The sequence below is a fragment of the Phascolarctos cinereus genome, unplaced genomic scaffold, assembly GCF_003287225.1.
Source record: "Phascolarctos cinereus isolate Bilbo 61053 unplaced genomic scaffold, phaCin_HiC Scaffold_4;HRSCAF=312, whole genome shotgun sequence".
Classification (NCBI taxonomy): Eukaryota; Metazoa; Chordata; class Mammalia; order Diprotodontia; family Phascolarctidae; genus Phascolarctos; species Phascolarctos cinereus.
The window spans coordinates 720315595-720336487 of NW_027555847.1; the positions used below are offsets into that span (position 1 = coordinate 720315595).

Consider the following 20893-nt stretch of genomic DNA (forward strand, 5'->3'; position numbering starts at 1 on the left):
TAATAATAATCCCTTCCTCATAGGCCTGTTGTGAGGATCCAATGAGATGATATTTCTAAAGTGCTTAGCACAGTGTGTGGCAAATAATAGGTGTCTAATTATTGCATATTCCTCCCCTTCCCATTGTTTCTTGTTCTATCCACTGGGGTCAAACAGAACCCATTTAGTCTCCTTTCAGGTACTTGAAGACAGCTATTATGCCTCCCCATCTTTTCTTTCTCTAAATTTCCCCAATCCTTTAAACCAATTAAAAATAGGTTTTATATTTTACAGTAAAAGATATTTTAATACATACTATTTTATATTATTACATATTATATTTATATCATCTCATTTATATCTATTATATGTTGTAATACATGCTTCTTTTTAAAAAATAGGCTTTAGGTTTTGTGTTTTACATCCCAGTCATTTTTGGAAATGCCTTCCTTTGCCATACCCCAAAATTGAACTCTCCCTACCAATAAAGAAAGGTAGTTAAGACAAGATCCTTGGGTGGAGGCAGCAGGGTGAGGTAGAAAGGGGCTGGACATGAGTCAGAAAAACTGGCTTGGAATTCCTGCTCTGCCACTTACAACCTTTGTGACCTTGGGCAACTCTCTGAGCTTCTGTTTCCTCATCTATATAATGAAGGGATTGGAACAGGCGACAGCCAATGTCTCTTCCAGATTGAGATCTAAGATTCTATGAGTTTTAAATTTTCTTCAGATCCTCAGGTTTCATAATGCTTTCTCTAACCATGCTTTTTCTAGCCTACACTTGAGAAACTGATTTTTTAGACCCTGTATAAGACTTTCCATTTATCCCTTTGGATTTCATCTTATTCAATCCAGCCCAGCACTTTAGCCTGTAATGATCTCTGGGACTACTCAGTTTGTCAAGTACTGTGTTAGCCATCGTCCCTCCAGCTCGGGGTCACCCAAAGATGTCAGGAGCGTTCCCTCTACGTTGCCTTTATTCAATCCATTCTCTGGAGAAGCAAGCTAGGGACAGGAACGTGATGGAGACTACTGGTTCCTCTCATGTTTTCCCAGAGTCTCCTCCTTCAATAACCTGAAGTGGGGTTGTCCTCCTCCTCCTTCTCTCCTGAAGCTGGAAACCAGAAGCAAGCCCCCGAATGCCCTCTGACCTTTTGTAGCTGGACGTGCGCCTTGCTGGGATGATAGAGCCGCTCTTGATGGGTGCCCGATGATTGGGTGGTAGTGTTGCTGATGAAGAGCAGCTCAGTCATAGGATCACTGATGAAGAGCTTGAGTCAGGAAGAGCCACTTACTCTGAACTACAGGATGGAAGAAAACTGGCTCCTTTGAGGTCGTCTTCTGGGCTCTATTTCCCTTGGATTTCCAGCAAGGGGTGGGGAAGAAATTTCTCGTCTCAACCCTTCCCTTCCTTCCCCCACTCATCCTCCAGCAACAACAGTGGCTATAGGGGGACGTGTGCTGGCCTGGGCGGCACGCAGAGTCTCTAGCTGCCATCCTCTGTTTTCTGTTTCCTTCTTTGGGTATGGGGCGCCAACCAAGACACTGCAGAAGTGGATGTTTCGAGCCTTGGCAGTAACCTAGTTTCTCCAGACTCCCTGAGTCTGGTTCTGGTTACCCAATGAGAGATGATTCCTTTTGAAAGAGAAGAGCACCATTACCAGGGTGATGCTGCAGCTGAAGACTGAAGAAGACCACACCCAGCTGGCTAGGGCTGATCCATTGGCTCCCAAGGACTCCATTACCATCTCTATGCTCTCTTCTTTATTCTCCCTTTCCTTCCTCAAACTCTTGGCTGACCTCCAGCCTCTCATCTCCAAGTGCCTGTTGTACACCTTCAACTGGATGTCTGGTAGACATCTTAGTCCAAAACCAAACTCATTATCTTTTCCCCAAACCCTCCCTCTTCTACCTTCCCTATTATTGTGCAGGTACCACCTTTCTCCCAATCTCTCCGCTCCTGGCCTAGGAGTCATCCTGGACTCTCACTATCTTTCATCCCCAGATCCAATATGGCGCCAAGGCCTGCCAATTTCACCTTTGCAGAATTCACCTCCTTCTCTCCTCTGACCCTGCCCCTACCTTAGTGCAGACCCTCATCACCTCAGTATTGCAATGGCTGCTGCAGGGTCTGTCTGCCTCAAGCCTCTGCTCTATTCGACCACTAAAGGGATTTTCCTAAAGCACAGGTCTGATCATGTCACCTTGCTCCCCTACTCAGTAAACTCCAGGGGCTCTTTGTCACCTCCAGGATCAAAGGGCATTCAAAGCAACTTTTCTATCCTTCTCCTGCCTTACACCCCTCCACCCACTCAGGTACAATCCAGTGGTACTGCTTCCTTACTGTTTCTTTCACAAGACACTGTCTTCTAACTCTAGGCATTTCCCTGGCTGTCTGTCCCCTGTGCCTGGAAAGTTCTCTCTCCTCTTCCTTCAGTTACAAGCTATAATCCCATTTTCTACATAAGGTCTTCCCCATTCCCTTTGTGAAATGAGAGCAATTGTATGGTAATTTGAACATTCCTTGGCATTGCCCTTCTTTAGGATTGGGAGGTAGACTTTCCTTTTCCAGTCCAGTAACCACTGTTCAGTTTTCTACAATTGCTGGCATATTGAGGGCAACACTTCAGCAGCAGAATATTTTAGGATTTTAAATAGCCCGGCTAGAATTCTATCACCTCCACTAGCCTTATTGTTAGCAATGCTTCTGTAAGGCCCACTTGACTTCATTCTCTAGGATATCTGGCTCTAGATCAGTAACCTCACCATTGTAATTATCAGTGATGCTAAGACCTTTCTTGAATAGTTGTTTGGGTTTTTTTGCGCGCGCCTGTGTGTGTGTGTGTGTGTGTGTGTGTGTGTGTGTGTGTGTGTATGTGTGTATTCTTGCCATCTCTTCTTAATCTTTTCTGCTTCTGGTAAGTCCCTATCACTTTTGTCTTTTATCATGTCTATTTTTGCATGAAACTTTCCCTTTTTCTTGAAGAGATCTCTTGTCTTTCCCATTCTATTGTTTTCTTTTCATTCTTTGCAATCCGTATTTAAGAAAACCTTCTTATCTCTCCTTGGTGTTCTCTGGAATTCTGCATTCATTTGGGTAAATCTTTCCTTTTCTCCTTTCCCTTTTGCTTTCCTTCTTTCCTCAGCTATTTGTAAAGCCTCATCAGACCACCATTTTGCTTTCTTGTTCTTTTTTCTTTGGAATGTTTTTTTGCCTCCTGTACAGTATTGTGAACCTCTGTCCATAGTTTTTCAGGCACTGTATCTACCAGATCTAATCCCTTAAATCTAGTTATTGCTTCCATTTCATATTCATAAGGGATGTTATTTAGGTCAGATCTGTGTGGTCTGATGGTTTTCCCTATGTTCTTCAATTTAAGTCTGAATTTTGCAATAAGAAGCTCATGGTCCGAGCTACAGTCTTGTTTTAACTAACTGTAGAGCTTTTCCACCTTAAGTTGCAAAGCATATAATCAATCTGATTTCTCTATTGGCTATCTGGTGATGTCCAAGTGCCTTTTGGGTTGTTGAAAATAACTGTTTCCTATGATCAGTGAGTTATCGTGACAAAACTCTTTAACTCTTAGGTCTAGACACTCTCAAAAAAAAATGGATTCATTCCTAGAGGAGCCTGGTCCCTAAAAAGAAGGATCAAGCTTGTTTTCTCAAGCTATTTGGTTTACACTCCCACTCTTGAGCCCCAGGGGAAATCACTTAAAGTTTAAATTTGGTTCATTTTTAAGGACTTCTTCCAAAGGGGCAGAAAGGTACTTCATGTCCAATATAGATCAATTATGGAAAGCTATTTATTTTCTCCACACAAAAAATGCCAAAGCCACAGAAACATGCATTAAGGAAACTTAAACATTAAGCAATGACATAATTATCATTCTGCTCTCCCAATTGACTGAGACTTAGAGCGCCAAAAAGAAAACAAAGTCATTTGCAGGACTATTGAGCCAGCTCTTGCCCTTTGACTTGGCCCTGCCCAGTCTCCCACACCGTCTGTGGCCTTTGGCCAGCTAAGCCAGAGGGTGGGTTTCTCCTCTGGTCAGCATCTCCAATGCCAGGACTCCTCTTGCCGCCAGGCAGCTCCAAATGAGGGACCAGAAGCTCCAGAGCTCATCAGTTCCCAAGGTCACCTCCCACGTTGGAAACAGCCATCTCAGGGTTAAAGTCTGGTCACCTGTAATGAGGAAAGAGACAAAGCAAAAGAGGTATCCAGAGGCCAAAGGCACAGGCTTAGGCTTGCCTGCACAGGATGCGTGTCCAGTACCCGGTGTTGGAAGCTGACATTTTTGCCCAGGTTGGGTCTCTATCCATTATCACTATTATTTAATATTGTACTAAAAACACTAGCTCCAGCACTGACAGGAAATCCCTGGGAGGGAGTTTTACATGCTGCCCACTCTGGAGAAAGGAGGGAAGAGAAGGAATCAATGAATCTAGACTGCCACCTGGACAGAAACGACTGAGTCAGCTGGGAGTTCTCCCTCATGGCTTGTCCTCACCCCCGTATGAGGGGTGCAGACTCTTTCCTGACAGGGCTGCTCACTTTGGGAAATGACTGATGAGAGCTGCTGGGCTTGGTTGGATCTTCAGAAAAGGTCTTTTTGGTATCACCTCATCTCTCACCTGGCTGCACTATTCTGGGACTTTTCTCCAAGTCCCCGCAAGCTCATCCTCACTATCGTTGTCCTAGGTCCTCCACCTCATCGCTAGCCTCTGCCTTTCCCGTTGGAGGCTGGCCCTGAGCTCCACACCTGCACCTGAAGTGCAGCTCGGCCATGGTCCCGAGGAGCTGTCTCTCTTTTTCATATTCGTATAACCAGCACTTGGCACAGTGCCTGCCACGTAGTAGGTGCTTAATAAGTGCTGATGATTGATCTCTTTGTCAGAAATGCTCTGGGTTGGGGGTTTTGCCTTATTTTGTGATTTCAGTGAAAGAAATGGTGGAGCCTGTTAGGACAAGGGAAAGGCCTTTTTGCTTTGGTGGGGGGGGGGGCAGAAATGGTCTTTCCAACCCTCCAAGGGCATCTGTGTCTGATTGTGTCTTCGCAAATTCCTCAGCCTCTGCCTCTCTACCTCTCCCTTTCCTTCTCTGTCCTCCTCTCTCCCTTCTTCCCTGTCTCTCTTTTCTTTTTCCCTTTTTTATATCTCCCCCCTCCTCTTCTTCCTCCCTCTTTTTTCTATTTTCCCTCTTTATCTCTCCCTCACTCCCCTTCTCTATCTCTCCTTTTTATCTCTCTCCATCTCTCCCCTTCTCTTATTTCTCCCCATCTCTTCTATCTCTCCCTCCATTTTGATCTCTCCCCATCTCTCCCCTTCTCTTCTCTGCCACACCTGGTATATGTGGAAGGGATGTCCAAGGAACAAAATGTCCTTTCAGTATTGGATCACCTAGCAAGAAGCAAGCCATCCCCCAAAACTTCCTCGTGCTGGCCTGAAACCCAGAATGTTGACTTTGAGTATGGGCTGTGGAGGGGGAAGGAGATGGCTTCTGCCCCACCAGGATCATAAAGCCATTCATCTGGAGCAGGAAGGAAGTTCTGAGGCTACTTGGTCTAATATCCTCCCATTACAGGTGAGGAAACTGAGGTCCAGTGACTGGCCTAAGGTCTCCAGCATTCAACCCTCTCTGTCCAGGCTGCCGTCGCTGCCTTGGGCCCACGGTGCTCCAATGGGCAGTGGAGAGTCAAAGTGCCATGCGTGAGCCATTCCCACTCCATTTGTTTTGTTAACTTTTACTCATCTGTCCCTCCTACTTCCCTCCCCCCAGAAAATTAAGACAAAAACTCTGAAAACAATTTTAAAAATTAAAATTAACAAATAGATGCATAGTTCAGCAAAACAAATTCACGTGTTGGCTATGTGTTTCTGCATCTTGAGTTCATCACCCCTCTCCATCAGGAGGTGAGTGGTATGTTTTATCATTGTGTTGAATAGAATTCTAAAGTCTTTCCAAGTTGTTTCCCTCTATAATGTTGTAATCGTTTGTATAAATTGTTCACCTGGTTCTGTCTGCACCCTATGTTCTACATGAGTTCACAAAAGTCTTGTGGGGCGAGGGGTGGAGGGTTGGCAGAGCTGAGCCAGATGGCGGAGAAAGGGCAGTGACTTGCCTGAGCTCTCCTCCAAACCCTTCTGAACACCTCTAAATAATGCCATAAAACAATTCCTAGACCAGCAGAACCCATAAAAGGACAGGGTGAAATAATTTTCCAGCCCAAGACAACTTAGAAAGTCACCAGGGAAGGTCTGTCACACCTGGGTGAGAGTGGAGTGCAGTCTAGTGCAGGCCACCCATGCCAGCCCAGCACTGGCCGCAGAAATGAGGAGCAAGTCTTGGGAGCCACTCAGTTAGCAGCGGCAGCAACTCTCAGCTCACAGACGATAAATGGTTAGAAGGAGATCACAGGGCTCTCTTTGCTAGCACTGAGGCAGGACTCTGTTGCTTTGCCCATATTCTGATCCAGGTCCTGGGTGGCAGTGCCAGGGTGAGGAGGAGCACCAGCACCCTGGAGCTTATGGCCACAGTGTTGCGGGAGCCCTCCTCACAGTTCCAGGGCAGAAAAGAATGCTTGTGGTCACTCACAGACCAGAGCACAGGCCAGAAGAGAAATAAACATCTCGCCTTCAATCGTACCCCCTTGGAAGAACTGATTATTTAGAGGTCCCTAGAAGTATCTCTGAAAACAGTTGCACAAATGCCCTGAAGCTTGGGACAATGCGCGCTCTACTTTAAGAAATGGTTAAGAGTCAAGAAATAGGCTGGGACAAGTGTATATAAGTATCTATTTAATTTAGTTGGATAGTACCACCCCTGCTTTGAATACGTGTCCCCTTTTGAACGTTCTTTTGCTCTTTTCTGGTTTCGCTTTTATTCAAGGAAGTATTTTCTCCAGTGAGCTTTTGGCCCTCCTTTTCCATCTGGACAGTTCTGCTTTTTAGGGCATTCTTCTCCACATTGGCTTTTTGGACCTCTTTTGCCACTTGGGTTAGGCTATTTTTTAAGGGGTTATTTTCTTCAGTATTTTTTGGGTCTCCTTTACCAAGCTGATGACTAGTTTTTCATGATTTTCTTGCATCCCTCTTATTTCTCTTCCCAATTTTTCCTCTACTTCTCTTACTTGATTTTTAAAATCCTTTTTAAGCTCTTCCATGGCCTGAGACCAATTCATATTCTTCTTTGGATGTAGGAGCTTTGACTTTGTTGTTTTCTTCTGGTTGTATGTTTTGATCTTCTTTGCCACCAAAGTAATCTTCTATGGTCTGACTCTTTTTGCACTGTTTACTCATGATCCCAGCCAATTACTTGAGTTTTAAACTCTGTTAAGGTAGGGGTCTGCTTCTAGTGTGGAGGGTGTACTGTCCCAAGCTTCAGGGGTCTAGGGACCTGCAAATTTTCAGATCTTCCAAGGTGGTATGATAAGGGGTGAGGTGTTTACTCCTTTCCTGGCCTGTGCTCTGGACTATGAGTGACCACAAGCACTCTTTTCTGACTTGGAACTGTGAGGAGGATTCTCTCAGCACCACCACTATAAGCTCCACCACACCAGCACTCCTCCTTGTCTCAGGACCGCCACCCAGAACTGTGACTCAGATCCAAGCGTGGGCAAAGCAACAGGGTTCTGCCTCAGCATGAGCAAAGAGATCCCTGCAATCCTCCTCCGATCAGCTGCTAGATCCTGCCACTATCTGTGGGCCGAGAGCTCGGGAAGCAGCTGCCATGGCAGCCCTGGGGCTGTGCTGGGGCCAGGGCTAAACTGGGCTCCTCTTTCACCCAGGTCAGACAGACCTTTGCCACTGACCTTCTAAACTGTCTTTGGCATTTGTGGGTTGAGAAGTCTGGAAACTGCCACAACTGCCACTGATTCAGTCCCCTGAGGGCTGCTCCAGGTTTGCTGGGGTCCCATCTTTGCCTGCATGGCCCACGCTAAACTGTGCTCCTCTCCCAGCCTGGTGACACAGACCTTTCCCGTCAACCACCGAGGTTGTCTTGGGCTGGAAATTTGTTTCACTCTGTCTTTTTGTGGGTTCTGCTGTGATAGAATTTGTTTAGAGTCAATTTTTACAGGTATTTGGAGGGGTTTGGGGGACAGCTCAAGCAAGTCACTGCTTTTACTCTGCCATCTTGGCTCCTCCTCCATCAAGCATTTTTTTTATACGTGGTCACCATTTTTATTATAGCAAAGAAGTGGAAACAAAATAGATGTAATTGTTTTTAGAATAGCTAACCAAACTATTTTACATAAATATAATGGAATTATTATTGTACCTTAAGAAATTATGAAGTATATGAAGTTTTAAGAGAAACATAAGAGGATATGAACTGATGTATACAGAATTAAATGAAACCAAAAACTGAAAAGATGAATAAAACAACACAACAAACAAACGAAGCCTGAAAAGCACGTAATTATGCAAACTTGTCCCTGAAGAAGAGTGTCCCATCAAGCATTCTTTTTTTTTTTTTTTTTAAGGCAGTTGGGGTTAAGTGACTTGCCCAGGGCCACACAGCTAGTAAGTGTCAAGTGTTTGGTCTGAGGCCAGATCTGAACTCAGGTCCTCCTGACTTCAGGGCCCGTTCATCAAGCATTCTTGATGAAAAAACCAGAGCTGAATAGAACATTTGACTTTCAAATACAAGACTCAAAAGAAGCATGAAAAGGTAAACAGGAAAGGGAAAGCGTAGGGGATTTAACAAGGTTAAACTGTTTATATTCCTACATGGGAAGATACCTGCAACTCTTAAGAATTTTCTCATTATTAGGGCAGATAGAAGGCGTATATATAGACAGAAGGCACAGGTGTGAATTGAGTATGAAGGGATGATATCTAAAAATAAAATTAAAAGGCGAAAGAGGAATGTACTGGGAGAAAGGGACATGTAAAATGGTGTAAATTATCTTATATAAAAGAGGCAAGGAAAAGCTTTTGTAGTGGAGAGGAAGAGGGGAGAGGTGAAGGGGAGTGAGTGAACCTTACTCTCATCAGAATTGGCTCAAAGAGTGAATAACATATATACTCAATTGGGTATAGAACTTTATCTCACCCTACAGAAAAGTAGGAGGGTAAGAAGATAAGAGAAGAAGAGGGGTTGATAGAGGGGAGGACAAATAAGGGGAAGGAGTAGTCAGAAGCAAAACACTTTTGAGGAATGACAGAGTGAAAAGAGATAGAGAATAGAATAAACAGGGTGGGGTAAGGAAGGAAATAGGATGAAGGGAAATATAGGTAGCAATAATAACTGTGAAAAAATTTTTGAAGCAAATTTCTCAGATAAAGGCCTCATTTCTCAAACATATAGAGAATTGAGTCAAATTTATAAAAGTAAAAGCCATTCCTCGATTGATAAATGATCAAAAGATACGAACAATTTTCAGATGAAGTAATCAAAGCTATCTATAACCATATTAAAAAAAATGCTCTAACCCAGTATTGATTGAAGAGATGCAAATTAAAACAATTCTGAGGTACTACCTTATACCTATTAGAATGGCTAGTAGACAGAAAAGGTAAATGACAAATGTTGGAGGGGATGTGGCAAAAATGAGATTAATGCATTGTTGGTAGAGTTGTGAACTGATTCAACCATTCTGGAGAGCAATTTGGAACTATGCCCAAAGGGCTACAAAACCATACACACCCTTTGACCTAGCACTACCACCTCTAGGTCTGTATCCCAAAGAAGATTAAAAAAAAAAAAGAAACCAAAAAGGAAAAGGACCTATATGGACAAAAATATTTATAGCAGCTCTTTTCTGGTGGCAAAGATATGGAAATTGAAGGGGTGCCCATCAGTTGGGGAATGGCTGAACAAATTGTGGTATATGATCATGATGGAATACTGTTGTGTTATAAGAAATGATGAGCAGGATGCTCTCAGAAAAATCTTGGAGAGCCTTGCCTGGGCTGATGATGCCAAGTGAAATGTACTGTGTACATTTACATTACATTACATTACAACAGTGTAAGATGATCAGCTGTGAACGACTTAGCTATTCTCAGCAATACAACACTCGGAGACAACTCTGAAGGACTTAGGATGGAGAATGCTGTCCATTCCCAGAGAAAGAACTGGTGGTGTCTGAATGCAGATTGCAGCTTACTTTTTTCACTTTATTTTTCTTGAGGGTTGTTTTTGGTTTGTATTTTCTTTCACAAAATGACTATTATGGAAGTGTTCTGCATGAATACAAATGTATAACCTATATAGAATTGCTTACATTCTCAATGAGGGTGGGTGGGGAGGAAGGAAGGAAGGGAGAGAATCTGGAACTCAAAGTTTTAAAAATGAATGTTAAAAATTGTTTTTACCCGTAACTGGGGAAAAATATAATAGTAAATAAAGTTTTTTAAAAAGTAAAAAAAAAAGTCTTCCCAGCTTCTGAAATCATCCATTTCATCCTTTCTTATGGCCCAAGAATAGTCCATGGCGTTCCTGTTCCACAATTTGTCTAACAGTTCCCCTAAGGACAGCTCCATGAATAGAGCTGTTACCAATATCTTTGTAATCAATTTATTAAGCACCCAGTACATGCCAGGCATAAATGCAGGGGCTTCAAAAGAGAGACAAAAGACAGCCTAGTAACTTTTGGGGTATAGGCTGAGAGAAAGGTGGATCCCTTGAGCTTGGGAACCGTGAGCTGCTGTGGGCTAAGCGGGTCGGGTGTCCTCATTAGATCCAGCACTACTCTGAGCCCCCAGGAGCAGGGAGACCACCGTGCTGCCCTAAGGGGCACACCTCAGGTTGGAAAAACAGAGCAGGCCCAAGCTCCTGAGCTGACCAGAATTGGGATCCTTGATCGGCCCCTGCACTGCCAGCCTGGGTGAGACAAGGAGACCCAGGCATTCTGAGATGGCAGGCTCACCCCCTCCCCACCCCACCCCCCATTTCTTTTGCATATACTCACATATGTATACATTTTCCCCTGATAGAATCTAAGCTCCCTGAGGGCAGGGACTTTCATATTTCCCCACCCCCCCTTAACATTCCCAGGCAACTCAGGAAGACTAGGAAATGCAGAAGTGCCAATCTACATTAGCAGAGGGAGTTTCTTCATTGAGAAAACACAGTTCTGGGTCTAGCTCAGGGCTGGATACAGCAGGTGCTTAATAAATGTCTGTTGAACTTAAATGAACAAATATAGTGAGGGTAAGGGAGCCACAGGGTGAGGTAAAGTGCAACTTGACCCATTTTTCAATTTCCTCTAGGAGGAAGCCTCTAAATTCTCTGCTCAGGAGGCTCAGAGAGGGTTAGTGACTTGCCCCCAGGCACACAGAAAGGAAGGAGCTGAGTAGAATTCGAACCCAGATCTTTTTAATAAATCTCTGATTTGTTATTTTTTTCACCTTCCAAATGAATATATCTACGAAGTTTTTAGAAAGTTCCTCTCTAGGAGTCCAAAAATTGGAGGAGTTGCTGCACGAAACAAACCAAAAGGAGGAATCCACAAGGCAACGACCGGCTCCAGGAGCCCAGATTCCTCCGCGACCACAGAGGGCGCAGAGCCGACGCTGGACTCCCAGCGCGGCCGGAGCCGCTCGTCTCTATGATTCCGGGACGCGAGGGTCGCTCTAGCGCGCTGCCTGCTCTCGTCTCGTTGGTTCCGACCCCCGCAGGGCCCTATGTTGTGTTTACAGGGCGCTGGTTAGAAGGTCCTCCCCATGGGGCTGCCCCGTGGGTGCCTGAAAGTACTTGTCACACTCCACGCTCACCGGACTCTCAGACCCACAAAGGACCCTGAAGGCCCGTAGAAGGAGGGCACTTCAATAGTTCAGCTTTTGTATAGATAATTTTTTTTTTTTTGTACGGCGCAAGTTGGGCACTTCAAGACTTGGGGAGGGGAGAGAAAGAGATGCGGAAGAGAGGGACTGCGGCTGCGCAGACAGACCCAACCCGCCGGCACTTCCCCGTAGCTTTTCCCAGGCGTCCTCGCGTCTCCAAGGCGACGGGGGCGGAGCCTGCGGAAGGCGCGGGAAGTCAGCGGTACTAGGAGGGGAGCGGGAGTCCTCGCGGCCGGGCGACTCCCTCCATCTCTCCCTCCTTGCCTCCCTCACCTCAGGCCTGGCTGAGCCGGGCCCGGCCTCAGACACCTCGTCCCCGCAGTGGCAGCCCTCCCGGTCCTTTCGGCTGGAGGACAACGGGCCCAGCGTCGGCTTTAGCCCCAGCCCCCAATCCCTAGCCCGGGGTAGGAGAGGAGGGAGACTCCTCCCCTCAGAACCCCCCCCATCGGCCGGAGGGAGCCGTCTGCGCCTGCGCGGGCCTGGCGCCTGCGCCCTGGGTCTACCCCGGCTTGCTGGGTGATCTGGGTTAGTTGCTTGTCCTCTCTGGACCTTGATGGATTTATTTGTCCAGTTGGGGGTGGGGCACCGAACGTGGGTTGGAATCGTGGCCCTGGCGAGTGCTCTCTGTAGGCATGTAGGCGAGTCACCTCTGCCTTGGGCCTCTTAAATGACAGCTTATCTGGACAGTCGATACAGAAAAGGCAGCCTGGTGTTTTAGAGTTTGCCTGGAGGCTGGAGTCCCGGGTTCGGATCCTGCCTCTAGGACTTCACTAGCTGTGTGACCCTGGGCAAGTCACTCCACCATCTGGTGCCTCAGTTTCCCCATCTGTAACATAAGGGGGTTGGACATTTACATAGCGCCTTAAAGGTGGTAAAATACTTCCTGAATTTTCGCCCATTTGGTCAGCTCCGACCGCCCTGGCAGGTAGGTGCCGTTGTTAGCCCATTTCACAGAGGAGGAAACTGAGGGAGAGATGACATCACAGGTCATAACCCTTGTCTTGGGGGTACGTGTTTGGGAGTTTAGTTAGTGAGGAGGATGGCCTTCTTTGGAAATCATGCCCTCCCTCCCAGGGTCTCCCTGCAGAATTGTGTGGGGTCGCCTCAACTTGTTCCCCTTTATTCAGCAGTGTTCGTTGGCTTTTTGTGATCCACGCGCCCCCTTCCGTCACTTGTCTAGTTGTGTGTGGAATCATTTGTGGCTAAGCGGATGCTAACCGGGCCTCTGTTCAAGGGCTTGGAATTTCAAACAGCCTAGAATAAGATAAGTCATCAGCCCTATCTAGCGTGTCCTCTGCGGCGGGGACCTGAGAATGTGTGGTCCAGGGATGCCCGGAGAGGGCAGAGTTGGCCCCTGTGCTTTCTTTCTGCAGGTCTCTCACACAGCTGAAAGAAGTCACGAACCGAACCTGTGGTGAGCTCTCTGGGGGCAGATGCTAAGATGGAGGGCGATTTGGATTTCAGCCAAAGAGGAACCAAAGTGACCCTGGGGACCAAGGCCAAGGCCAGGTAAGACGAAGGCCTTGACAGTTGAGCTCATTGAACCTTAGGTCTAAATCATGTTCAATTCAGACTCCTGGAGGGGCCAAGCACAAGATAGGGAATATGCACGGGCAAGGCTTTGATGATTCCATTGGGCTTCACGGTCAGTGAACCTAATAAAGCTCAGAGTCACCCTGAGGTCATGGAAGGGTTCAGTGTGTTTAAGGCTCAGGTCTCTGGGACTCCAGGCCCGGCATTCTTCCCACTGAGCTGCCTCCTCACCTCCTAGGTCTTCTTAGGGAGAGAGAAATCCAAAGGGACAGGGCTCTGTCCTGCCTTTGCAAACCTCTCTGCCACAAGCCCATTTCCACTCTCAGCTGATAGGATTCCCAAACAAAAGACAAAATTCCACACTCAGCACCAAGCCAGAGTCCGGAGTCCAGGAAGAAACAGCATTTGGTTCATCAAACAGAAACAAGGCTAATTGAATTTTCGGGACACTCTGGGGAATCATGTTCCTCTAAGGCCTCATTCCTTCTTTTGCCAGCCTCCTCCAGGAGCGAGTCATGGGATGCTTCTGTTAACGGAATCAATCAAACGCAGCTTCCCCTTGGTCTGATCGTTCAGTGTGAGCCAGGATTCCTTCCTCGATTAGGCCTGGTTAGGCCTTTGGGGAGGACGATGTGTAAATGTGAGACCAAGGCTTAGGACAAAGCCACTAAGAAAATAAGATTCTGAGTATTTCTGGAAGGGGCATGGAGCAGGGGACGAGGCTGGGGATGCGTCCCATGCCAGTAAATGGGCTCTTTTGAAGGTTTGCCAAAAGGTCAAAGGAAGGGGTGAGAGTAGGCACACACTCTGAGCTGGTGTTCCCAGCCCACAGATCATGGCGGGTGGTTCAGTCACGCAGCTGGGCCTGGGGAGCGAGGAGCCCTGGGCTGGGGGTGGGAGGCCTGGGGCCTGGTCCTGCGTTTGCCACTGTCTAGTAGTAGCACTGCTTGGGGCACTCACTAGATTTTTTGTAGACCAATAAGCATTTAGTAAGCTCCTGCTCTGTGCAAGGCAGTGGGCCAGAGGCTGAAGAGAGAAATACAGAGAATGGAATGGTTCCTGGTCCCAAGCAGCTCATTTTTTATCAGGGGAAAAAAAATACCTACTTACACACACACACACACACGTATATATGCACATAATACAACTATATATATGTTTGTGTATATACAAATACATGTGTGTATGTACCTATATTCATACAATTATTTGCGTATGTGTAGAATTAAATGAAAAATAATTTAACAGAAAGTCACTAGGAAGGGATAGTTAGAAACAAATTTAGAGTCAAAGGCATTTAGGGTTTGGGGGGGATCAGGAAAAATTCTGTCAGAGGTGGAGCTTAAACATGGAAGTCCCTGAAGGAAGTGAGGGCTTCTTGGAGAAGGGATGGCATTCCAGCCAGAGGGCACAGCCAGGATGAAGGTGTGGAGATGGGCTGAGGAGTGTCTCGTGTGAGGAACAGAAAGAAGGCGTGCAGTATGGAAGAGGAGAAGGGGCCTCCTGTCTGAGGAGGTTAGGAGCAGGGCAGACTGTGAAGGACTTTCAGAGCCAGAGAGAGGAGAGTATATTTGCTCCTCGAGGCAGTAGGGAGCCACTGGAATTATTGAGTAGGGGAGGGCCGTGGCAGGTCTGCGCAGCCTTGGTGACTGTGTGGAGGCAGGGTGGCCAACCGGCAGAGTGCTGGCATGTGCAGCGGCGTGGAGGTGTGGGGTGCGGAAGGGTGAGGAATCCAGGGTGATGTGAGGTTACTGTCCTGAGACCCTGCAAGGTCGGAGGGTCTTAGATGGGCATAGGGAGGCTCAGCGCAGAAGTGGGTGCGGGGAGAAACATGCTGAGTTGTTTTTAGACCTGTCGCGTTTGAGGGGTCTCTGGGACATGTAGTCTGGAATGTCTTGGGAAGCTGGCAAGGCAGGTCTGAAGCTCAGGGAGCCTGGGGCTGGATCTCTGTCTCCAGGAGGAGTCTGCACTGATGAGGAGGCCCTGGATGGGGCTTTTGGGGTGGTGGTGCTGAGCCAACAAGGGAGACTGAGAAGGGGGGCCGCACAGGTGGGAGGAGAAGCTGGAGACAGCTCGGCCCCAGAAAGCCAGAGGAGAGAGACAGCAGGAGAGAGCGAAGTCGGCCATGCAGGCCAGGCACAGACGAGGCTGGAGAAAAGAACAGCTTCCGTTGTGTGGTGGAGGTGGGAGCCGCCTGGCGGAGGGCTGGAAGAGACAGAGGAGTGGAGGCGGAGACTGCTGAGAGGAGAACTCGGGAGAGGTCAAGGTTGATGGCTCAGGGGCTGGAACGGGCCAGTGGGGACTTGTACAGGATGAGGAAGACTCGTGCTTTTGGAGGTGATGGGGAAGGAGCCAGTGATCAGGGAAAGGCTGACTGCTCAGAGGTCTGGGGCTCTAAGAGTATACGTTGAGTGCAGCCGTGGCACCGTCTGCACCTGCCCCCAAGGTTCTGGCTTTCGCTCGGTGCTGGGGGCTCTGGTGACTTTCCTCAGTGATGATGAACCCTCATTGTCACACCTTCACCGCTGGCTGATGTCTCCTCCTTAGGTCTTTGAAGAAAGACGCAGCTGGGACGCAGCAGCCTCCGAAGGGCCCGAGGAGCAAAGTGCCCTCCATCTCTTGGCGGCGGACACCAGGTAAAGGGCATCCGCTTCCGTACGCCTGGAACCGTGGGGGCCGCTTAAGAGAATTGCGCAGCAGGTGAGAGGGGCCCGCCTCTGTCTGGTCCCAGTGACTGTGTGTTTCCCTGAGTTTTTAACAAAGGGCTAATTTGTGACCCTTTTTACCCCAGCTGCAAGCTTGATGCCCAGTGACTCATCCTTTCTTCAGTTTCATAATTCAGACGCTAATAGGCCCCCGGGGCCGGGGGAACGAGGGCATTGAGGCTAGGAAGATAGGGGAGACGTGATACGCACAAAAACTTCAAATGCGGGGTGCTGTCATGTGGTGGGCCTGCTTTCCACAGGCGGTATTTGCAGCTGCCCCCCACCTGCTGCTGGTTGTCAGGTGTGGGTCACTCACCCGTGCCTGCCTCCGTGCTGGGCTGAGTGCTGGGAATACAGGGGATGGGGGATGGCCGTCCCTCCCTCAGGGAGCCCCAGTCTAGCAGGGGAGACGGGAGGTGGGGGTCTGCCCTTTTTGCTCTTGAGCCCTCTGTGGCTGAAGCTGGCACACCTTGGGAAGAGTCTGTAAGGACACCTCCCTGACCAACCCAAGGGTTTTCTTACTTGGTTTTTGCCGGGATGCCAGCGCCTCCCAGTTCCACTAGTGTGTCTCCCTCCTGTGGCTTCACATCACAGTGTTAGAAGGAAGGCTCCAAGGGCTGATGGAGAATCACTGTCTGCCATCGTCCCTCTTCTTTCAGATGTCTGGCCAGAAAGTTCTTCCTCTTGTGGGCGCAGCAGACCTTCGGAAGAGTCCTGCCCTCGAGAGCCAGGTAGGGTGGATGGCAAGCTCTCTCCGATGGGGGTGAGGCTCTGCTGGGGCTCCCTTTGGAGCCGGCTTTGGGCTCGGGCATCACGTGCTGTCCTCTGTGCTCTGGGCACAGAGTTAAGGGTGCTTTCAGACCTCTAGAAGACCTGAGCAGAGTTTCCTTCTGAGATAGAAGTGAGGAGAAGAAATGGACACTGATGGGGGAGAGCTTTGTGGGATGGAGAGAGAAATCTATGTCCCTGGCCTTGACTGGGATCAGCCTCAGATAGGGCACTGCCTGGCCTCCCTGTCTGCCTCAGCCTTGACCCTCAGCGCTCTCCTGGCCAGGCCGGGCCAGACCAGGGCACTCAGGTCACAGTGGTGTAGCTTGAGGGGGACGTGAAGGGGCCCTGCTGCCCAGTACCCTGCCTCCTGCCGGCCTTGCCCTTGCAGGCCTCGCCCTCGGCCTCCTGGATTGTGGAGAGCTTCCCGCATTCAAGTGCTCAGCACACAGCCCCGCAGCGCTTCCTTGTGTCCCTCTGACCGGTGTGAGAGGGGAAAGGCCGCCTCCTCCCCCACCTTTGACATTGTGGCATCTCTCCAGCCCTTCTGTGCATTCAGAGTGTACGTGGGCGCTCTTAGTGGGACAGTGCCATTGACCTCCTTGCACTCCTGCACATCGAGGCTGTTTCTCAGGGCTTTGTCTTTAGAGAGCAGGGGTTCTTAACGTCTTTCTGCGCCAGAGACCCCTCTGGCAGGCTCACGGAGCCCAGGGACCCCTGCTCCAAATCCTCTTTTTTTTTGGCGAGGCAGTGGGGTTAAGTGACTTGCCCCATGGTCACACAGCTAGTAAGTTTTGATGTGTCAGAGGGTAGATTTGAACTCAGGTCCTTCTGAGTCCAGGGCTGGTGCTCTATTCACTGTGCCACCTCGCTGCCCCTCCAAGTCATCTTTTTGAAACATTCATAGTTGAAGGAATGCTAAATTGGAGTTAGAGGTTAGGTAGGCCGCCTTTCTCATCCGAATTTGTGGGTCCCTTGCACCCTGTCCATGGGCCCCTGGTTAAGAATGTGTCTTACAAGTGAAGAACGAGTTAATTTCTTTCTTGGGACATGTATTTTTGCCCTTTCCTTCAATGGCAGATCTCCTTGTGTGTCATAAATACATTCTGTTGTGTATAGATGTGGGTGTACACCACATTTTTTACGTGTGCAGTGGTGTTTGTGGAAGCTGCTTATTTAAACGAATATTCCATGTCACTTTTTGTTAAGCAGAGACTTCTTTTCCTTCATTTTCTTTTCTTTCTTTTTTTTCCCAAGGCAGTTGGAGTTAAGTGACTTGCCCAGGGTCACACAGCTAGCAAGTGTTATACGTGAGGCTGGATTTGAGCGCGGGGCCTCCTGACTCCAGGGCCGCTGCTCTATCCACTGCGCCACCTCGCTGCCCAGAGACTTCTTTTCTAAAGTGAATTCTCACCCTTCACGTCTGCTCTGGGCAAATCCTTTCTTTTTTTGGTTTTGGTTTTTGTTTTGTTCTGCTAGGCAGTGGGGTTAACTGACTTGCCCAGGGTCACACAGCTAGTAAGCGTCAAGCGTCTGAGACCGGATTTGAACTCAGGTCCTCCTGACTCCTGGGCTGCTGCTTTATCCACTTCCTTTCTTTCTTTTTTTTTTTATATAAATCTTTATTGCTCCCTTTTGTTTTACATCCCCACCATTTCCCAGTGTTTCCCTTCTCCCTTTTTGCCCCAGAAAGCCATCCCACAAAATTAAAAAGGGAAGACCCCAAACCAGTTCAAAGGCACCATTGCATGGAGTCTGGTGCCCGCCGTGGTGCAGGCATCCCCTCTTCGCCTTCCCAGTGGCCCTCAGTCCGTTAGCCGCCTTCCGTGGTCTGATGGGACACGAGGCTGTGAACCAAGGCTGCCCCCTGGGCTGCCCTCGGCAGGCATTCAGGTGTTGTGGTTTCTCCCCTGCCCCAGGCACCACTATGAGACGAGGCTCCTGCAAAGAACCTTCGAGGCCTGGAGAGAAGAGTGGTGGGTCGTCCGGCGAGAGTGGAAGCTTGGGGTCCGAGCAGACTGCCACTACAGGTCAGGTGGCCGCCCTTCTAGCCCCCTTTTTCCTAATAGAGATTCTGAAACAGTTCCTTTTAGGTGTTTCTGCCATCCAGAGCCCGCTGCTGAGGTGCTCTGGTTTGCCACCAGTCCCTTGGGGGTTGGGGGAGATTAAAAATCCTCAATTAGACAAGATCTGCTGCTGGACTGAAGCGTGGTGGTTCTCCCAGGAGCTTCCTCCATGGCGGGCTGGGAATCTCTGGTCTCAGCCTCGTAACCCCATCCCTAAGAGTTGGTGAGACCTGGGTGGCCAGTTCTGGCTGAGCCATCCTCGGAAGGCCTCAGCAAGCTGGCCACCATCCCGCTCTCAGGGCCTGCTCTCAGTCAGTGAGCGAGCATTTCTTCAGTGCCCCAGTGATGGGAAAAGCTCTGCCGATAAGGTGGCTTATGACCAAGAGCGTCAGTCTGGCTGTGGTTGGAGAGGCTGAAATCTAGCCGTGCCCATTTCTTCCCAAAGAGGTTTTTGTATCCTCTGCACAGAGAGCCAAATGCATGACAAGTAGGACAATGCACAAGTGTAGATAGAGACAAACCAGGCATGGGTGGGGTGGGAGGGGTCATCCAAGACCTTGTGCTGCTGGGGTGGGCCCGCTCAGGAGGAAGGCTCACGGGCTTCCGTCGGGCCACCTGCTGCCATCACGGGGAGAGCTGGCTGCTCTGTTAGGAATGAGGGCTTTTTCTGTCTGTGTTGGGCACAGGAATACGGAGGCAGAAACGAAGCAGGCCCTACCCTCATGGAGCTAATGGTCTGAGGTGCCCCGAGGCAGTGAGAATGTCTGTGAGGGTATGCAGGACACAAATAGAACAAATACAACTGTGTGCAGAGCAGTCACAGACAAGGCGCCTTGGGAGGGAGGCCTCCAGCGGCGGCTGCCCACGATCACCTTCCTTTTTTGTGGCCCCATTACCAGGCTGGCTTGGGCTGAACTCAACGTCTGCCAGGTCTGTCCAACTGCTTGTCCGTAGCACACTTGCTGTCTGACTGTGTGCCCCCTCTCTTATGTGGGATGCTGAGTTTTGATACCCAGGAGTCTTGCCACTTCTCCCCATGGCATTTCATCCTTTGGCCGGCCAAAGGTCACCCGGGACTTTGAGCCTTCTGTTGATGCTGTAATCCATGTCATTGGCACCGTTTACCAGAGAGGTTTTCTTTTCTTTTATTAATTTATTTTGATTTATCAACAATCACTTCCATAAGCTTTTGAGTTTTAAATTTTTCTCCCCCTCCCTCCCCACCTCCCTCCCCAAGACAGCATGCAATCTGGTATAGGCTCTACATATACATTCCTATCAAACATATTTTTACATTAGTCATGTTGTAAGGAAGAATTAGAACCAATAGGAGGAGCCTCAAGAAAGAAAACAAAACACAACAGAAGAAAACAGAGCAGGTAGTCTGCTTCGATCTGCCTTCAAACTCCATAGTTCTTTCTCTGGATGTGGATAGCATTTTCCATCACAAGGCCTTTGGAGATGTCTTACATCCTTGCATTGCTGAGAGGGGCTAAGTCTGTCAACATCAGTCATCGCACAACATGGCTGTTACTGTGTACAACATTCTCCTGGTTCTGCTCACTTCACTCAGCATCAGTCCTTACAAGTCTTTCCAGGTTTTTTACCACAGAGGTTTTGAGAGCATTCTTGGCCAGGTGTGGCTTGGCTGGGATGCTCTGGGGTCCCTGCCAGCCGGAGAGGCTGTTATTCTGCCCTGAATATTAGGAGTCCTGCTTTTCTTGCCTTCAGTGACCCTCCTCCTCTGGCCTGCAGGGGGCTGTGGGTTCAGAGGCTGCATAGTTGCCCTTAGACGTAGGGCTTTACCTTTCCAGACTGAAGAGACCTGGTGATTTTGTTTCTCAGAGCCCATGGCTGGTGGTTGTGTCTTGAGTGAGGGGTGACAACCCGAGTGAATGACCTTGTTTCCCCTTGAGCTTCTCTGCTTCATCAGCCCGTGTTGAGTTCACTGAATTGGCCACGTTTCAAAGCCAAGTCCAGATGACTTTTGGATTTTTGGTTGGTTTCCTTTTTTCAGGCCTTGTTTTTCTCAGCGACTGTGGGAAACAGAGCT

At 48.6% G+C, this 20893-nt stretch overlaps 1 protein-coding gene across 11 annotated transcripts in view; it reads left to right on the top strand.

Annotated features, from left to right (window-relative positions):
• The first annotated feature begins 11792 nt into the window (after window positions 1-11792).
• SFI1 (SFI1 centrin binding protein) overlaps window positions 11793-20893 on the top strand; it is a 66499-nt gene continuing 57398 nt past the window's right edge. For 3 of the 11 annotated variants that reach the window (XR_013486508.1, XR_013486507.1, XM_078154435.1), the window contains exons 1-4: window positions 11794-13277; window positions 15849-16001; window positions 16666-16737; window positions 18694-18804. Coding sequence is in view for 9 of the 11 variants with exons in the window: in XM_078154435.1 (XP_078010561.1) it covers window positions 13210-13277; window positions 15849-16001; window positions 16666-16737; window positions 18694-18804 (404 nt within the window). In the remaining 2 variants the exon portion in view is untranslated. Of the gene's footprint in view, window positions 13278-15848; window positions 16002-16665; window positions 16738-18693; window positions 18805-20893 lie in introns of all 11 variants that reach the window. The other 8 variants (XM_078154434.1, XM_078154433.1, XM_078154427.1 and 5 more) reach the window with 6 other exon arrangements.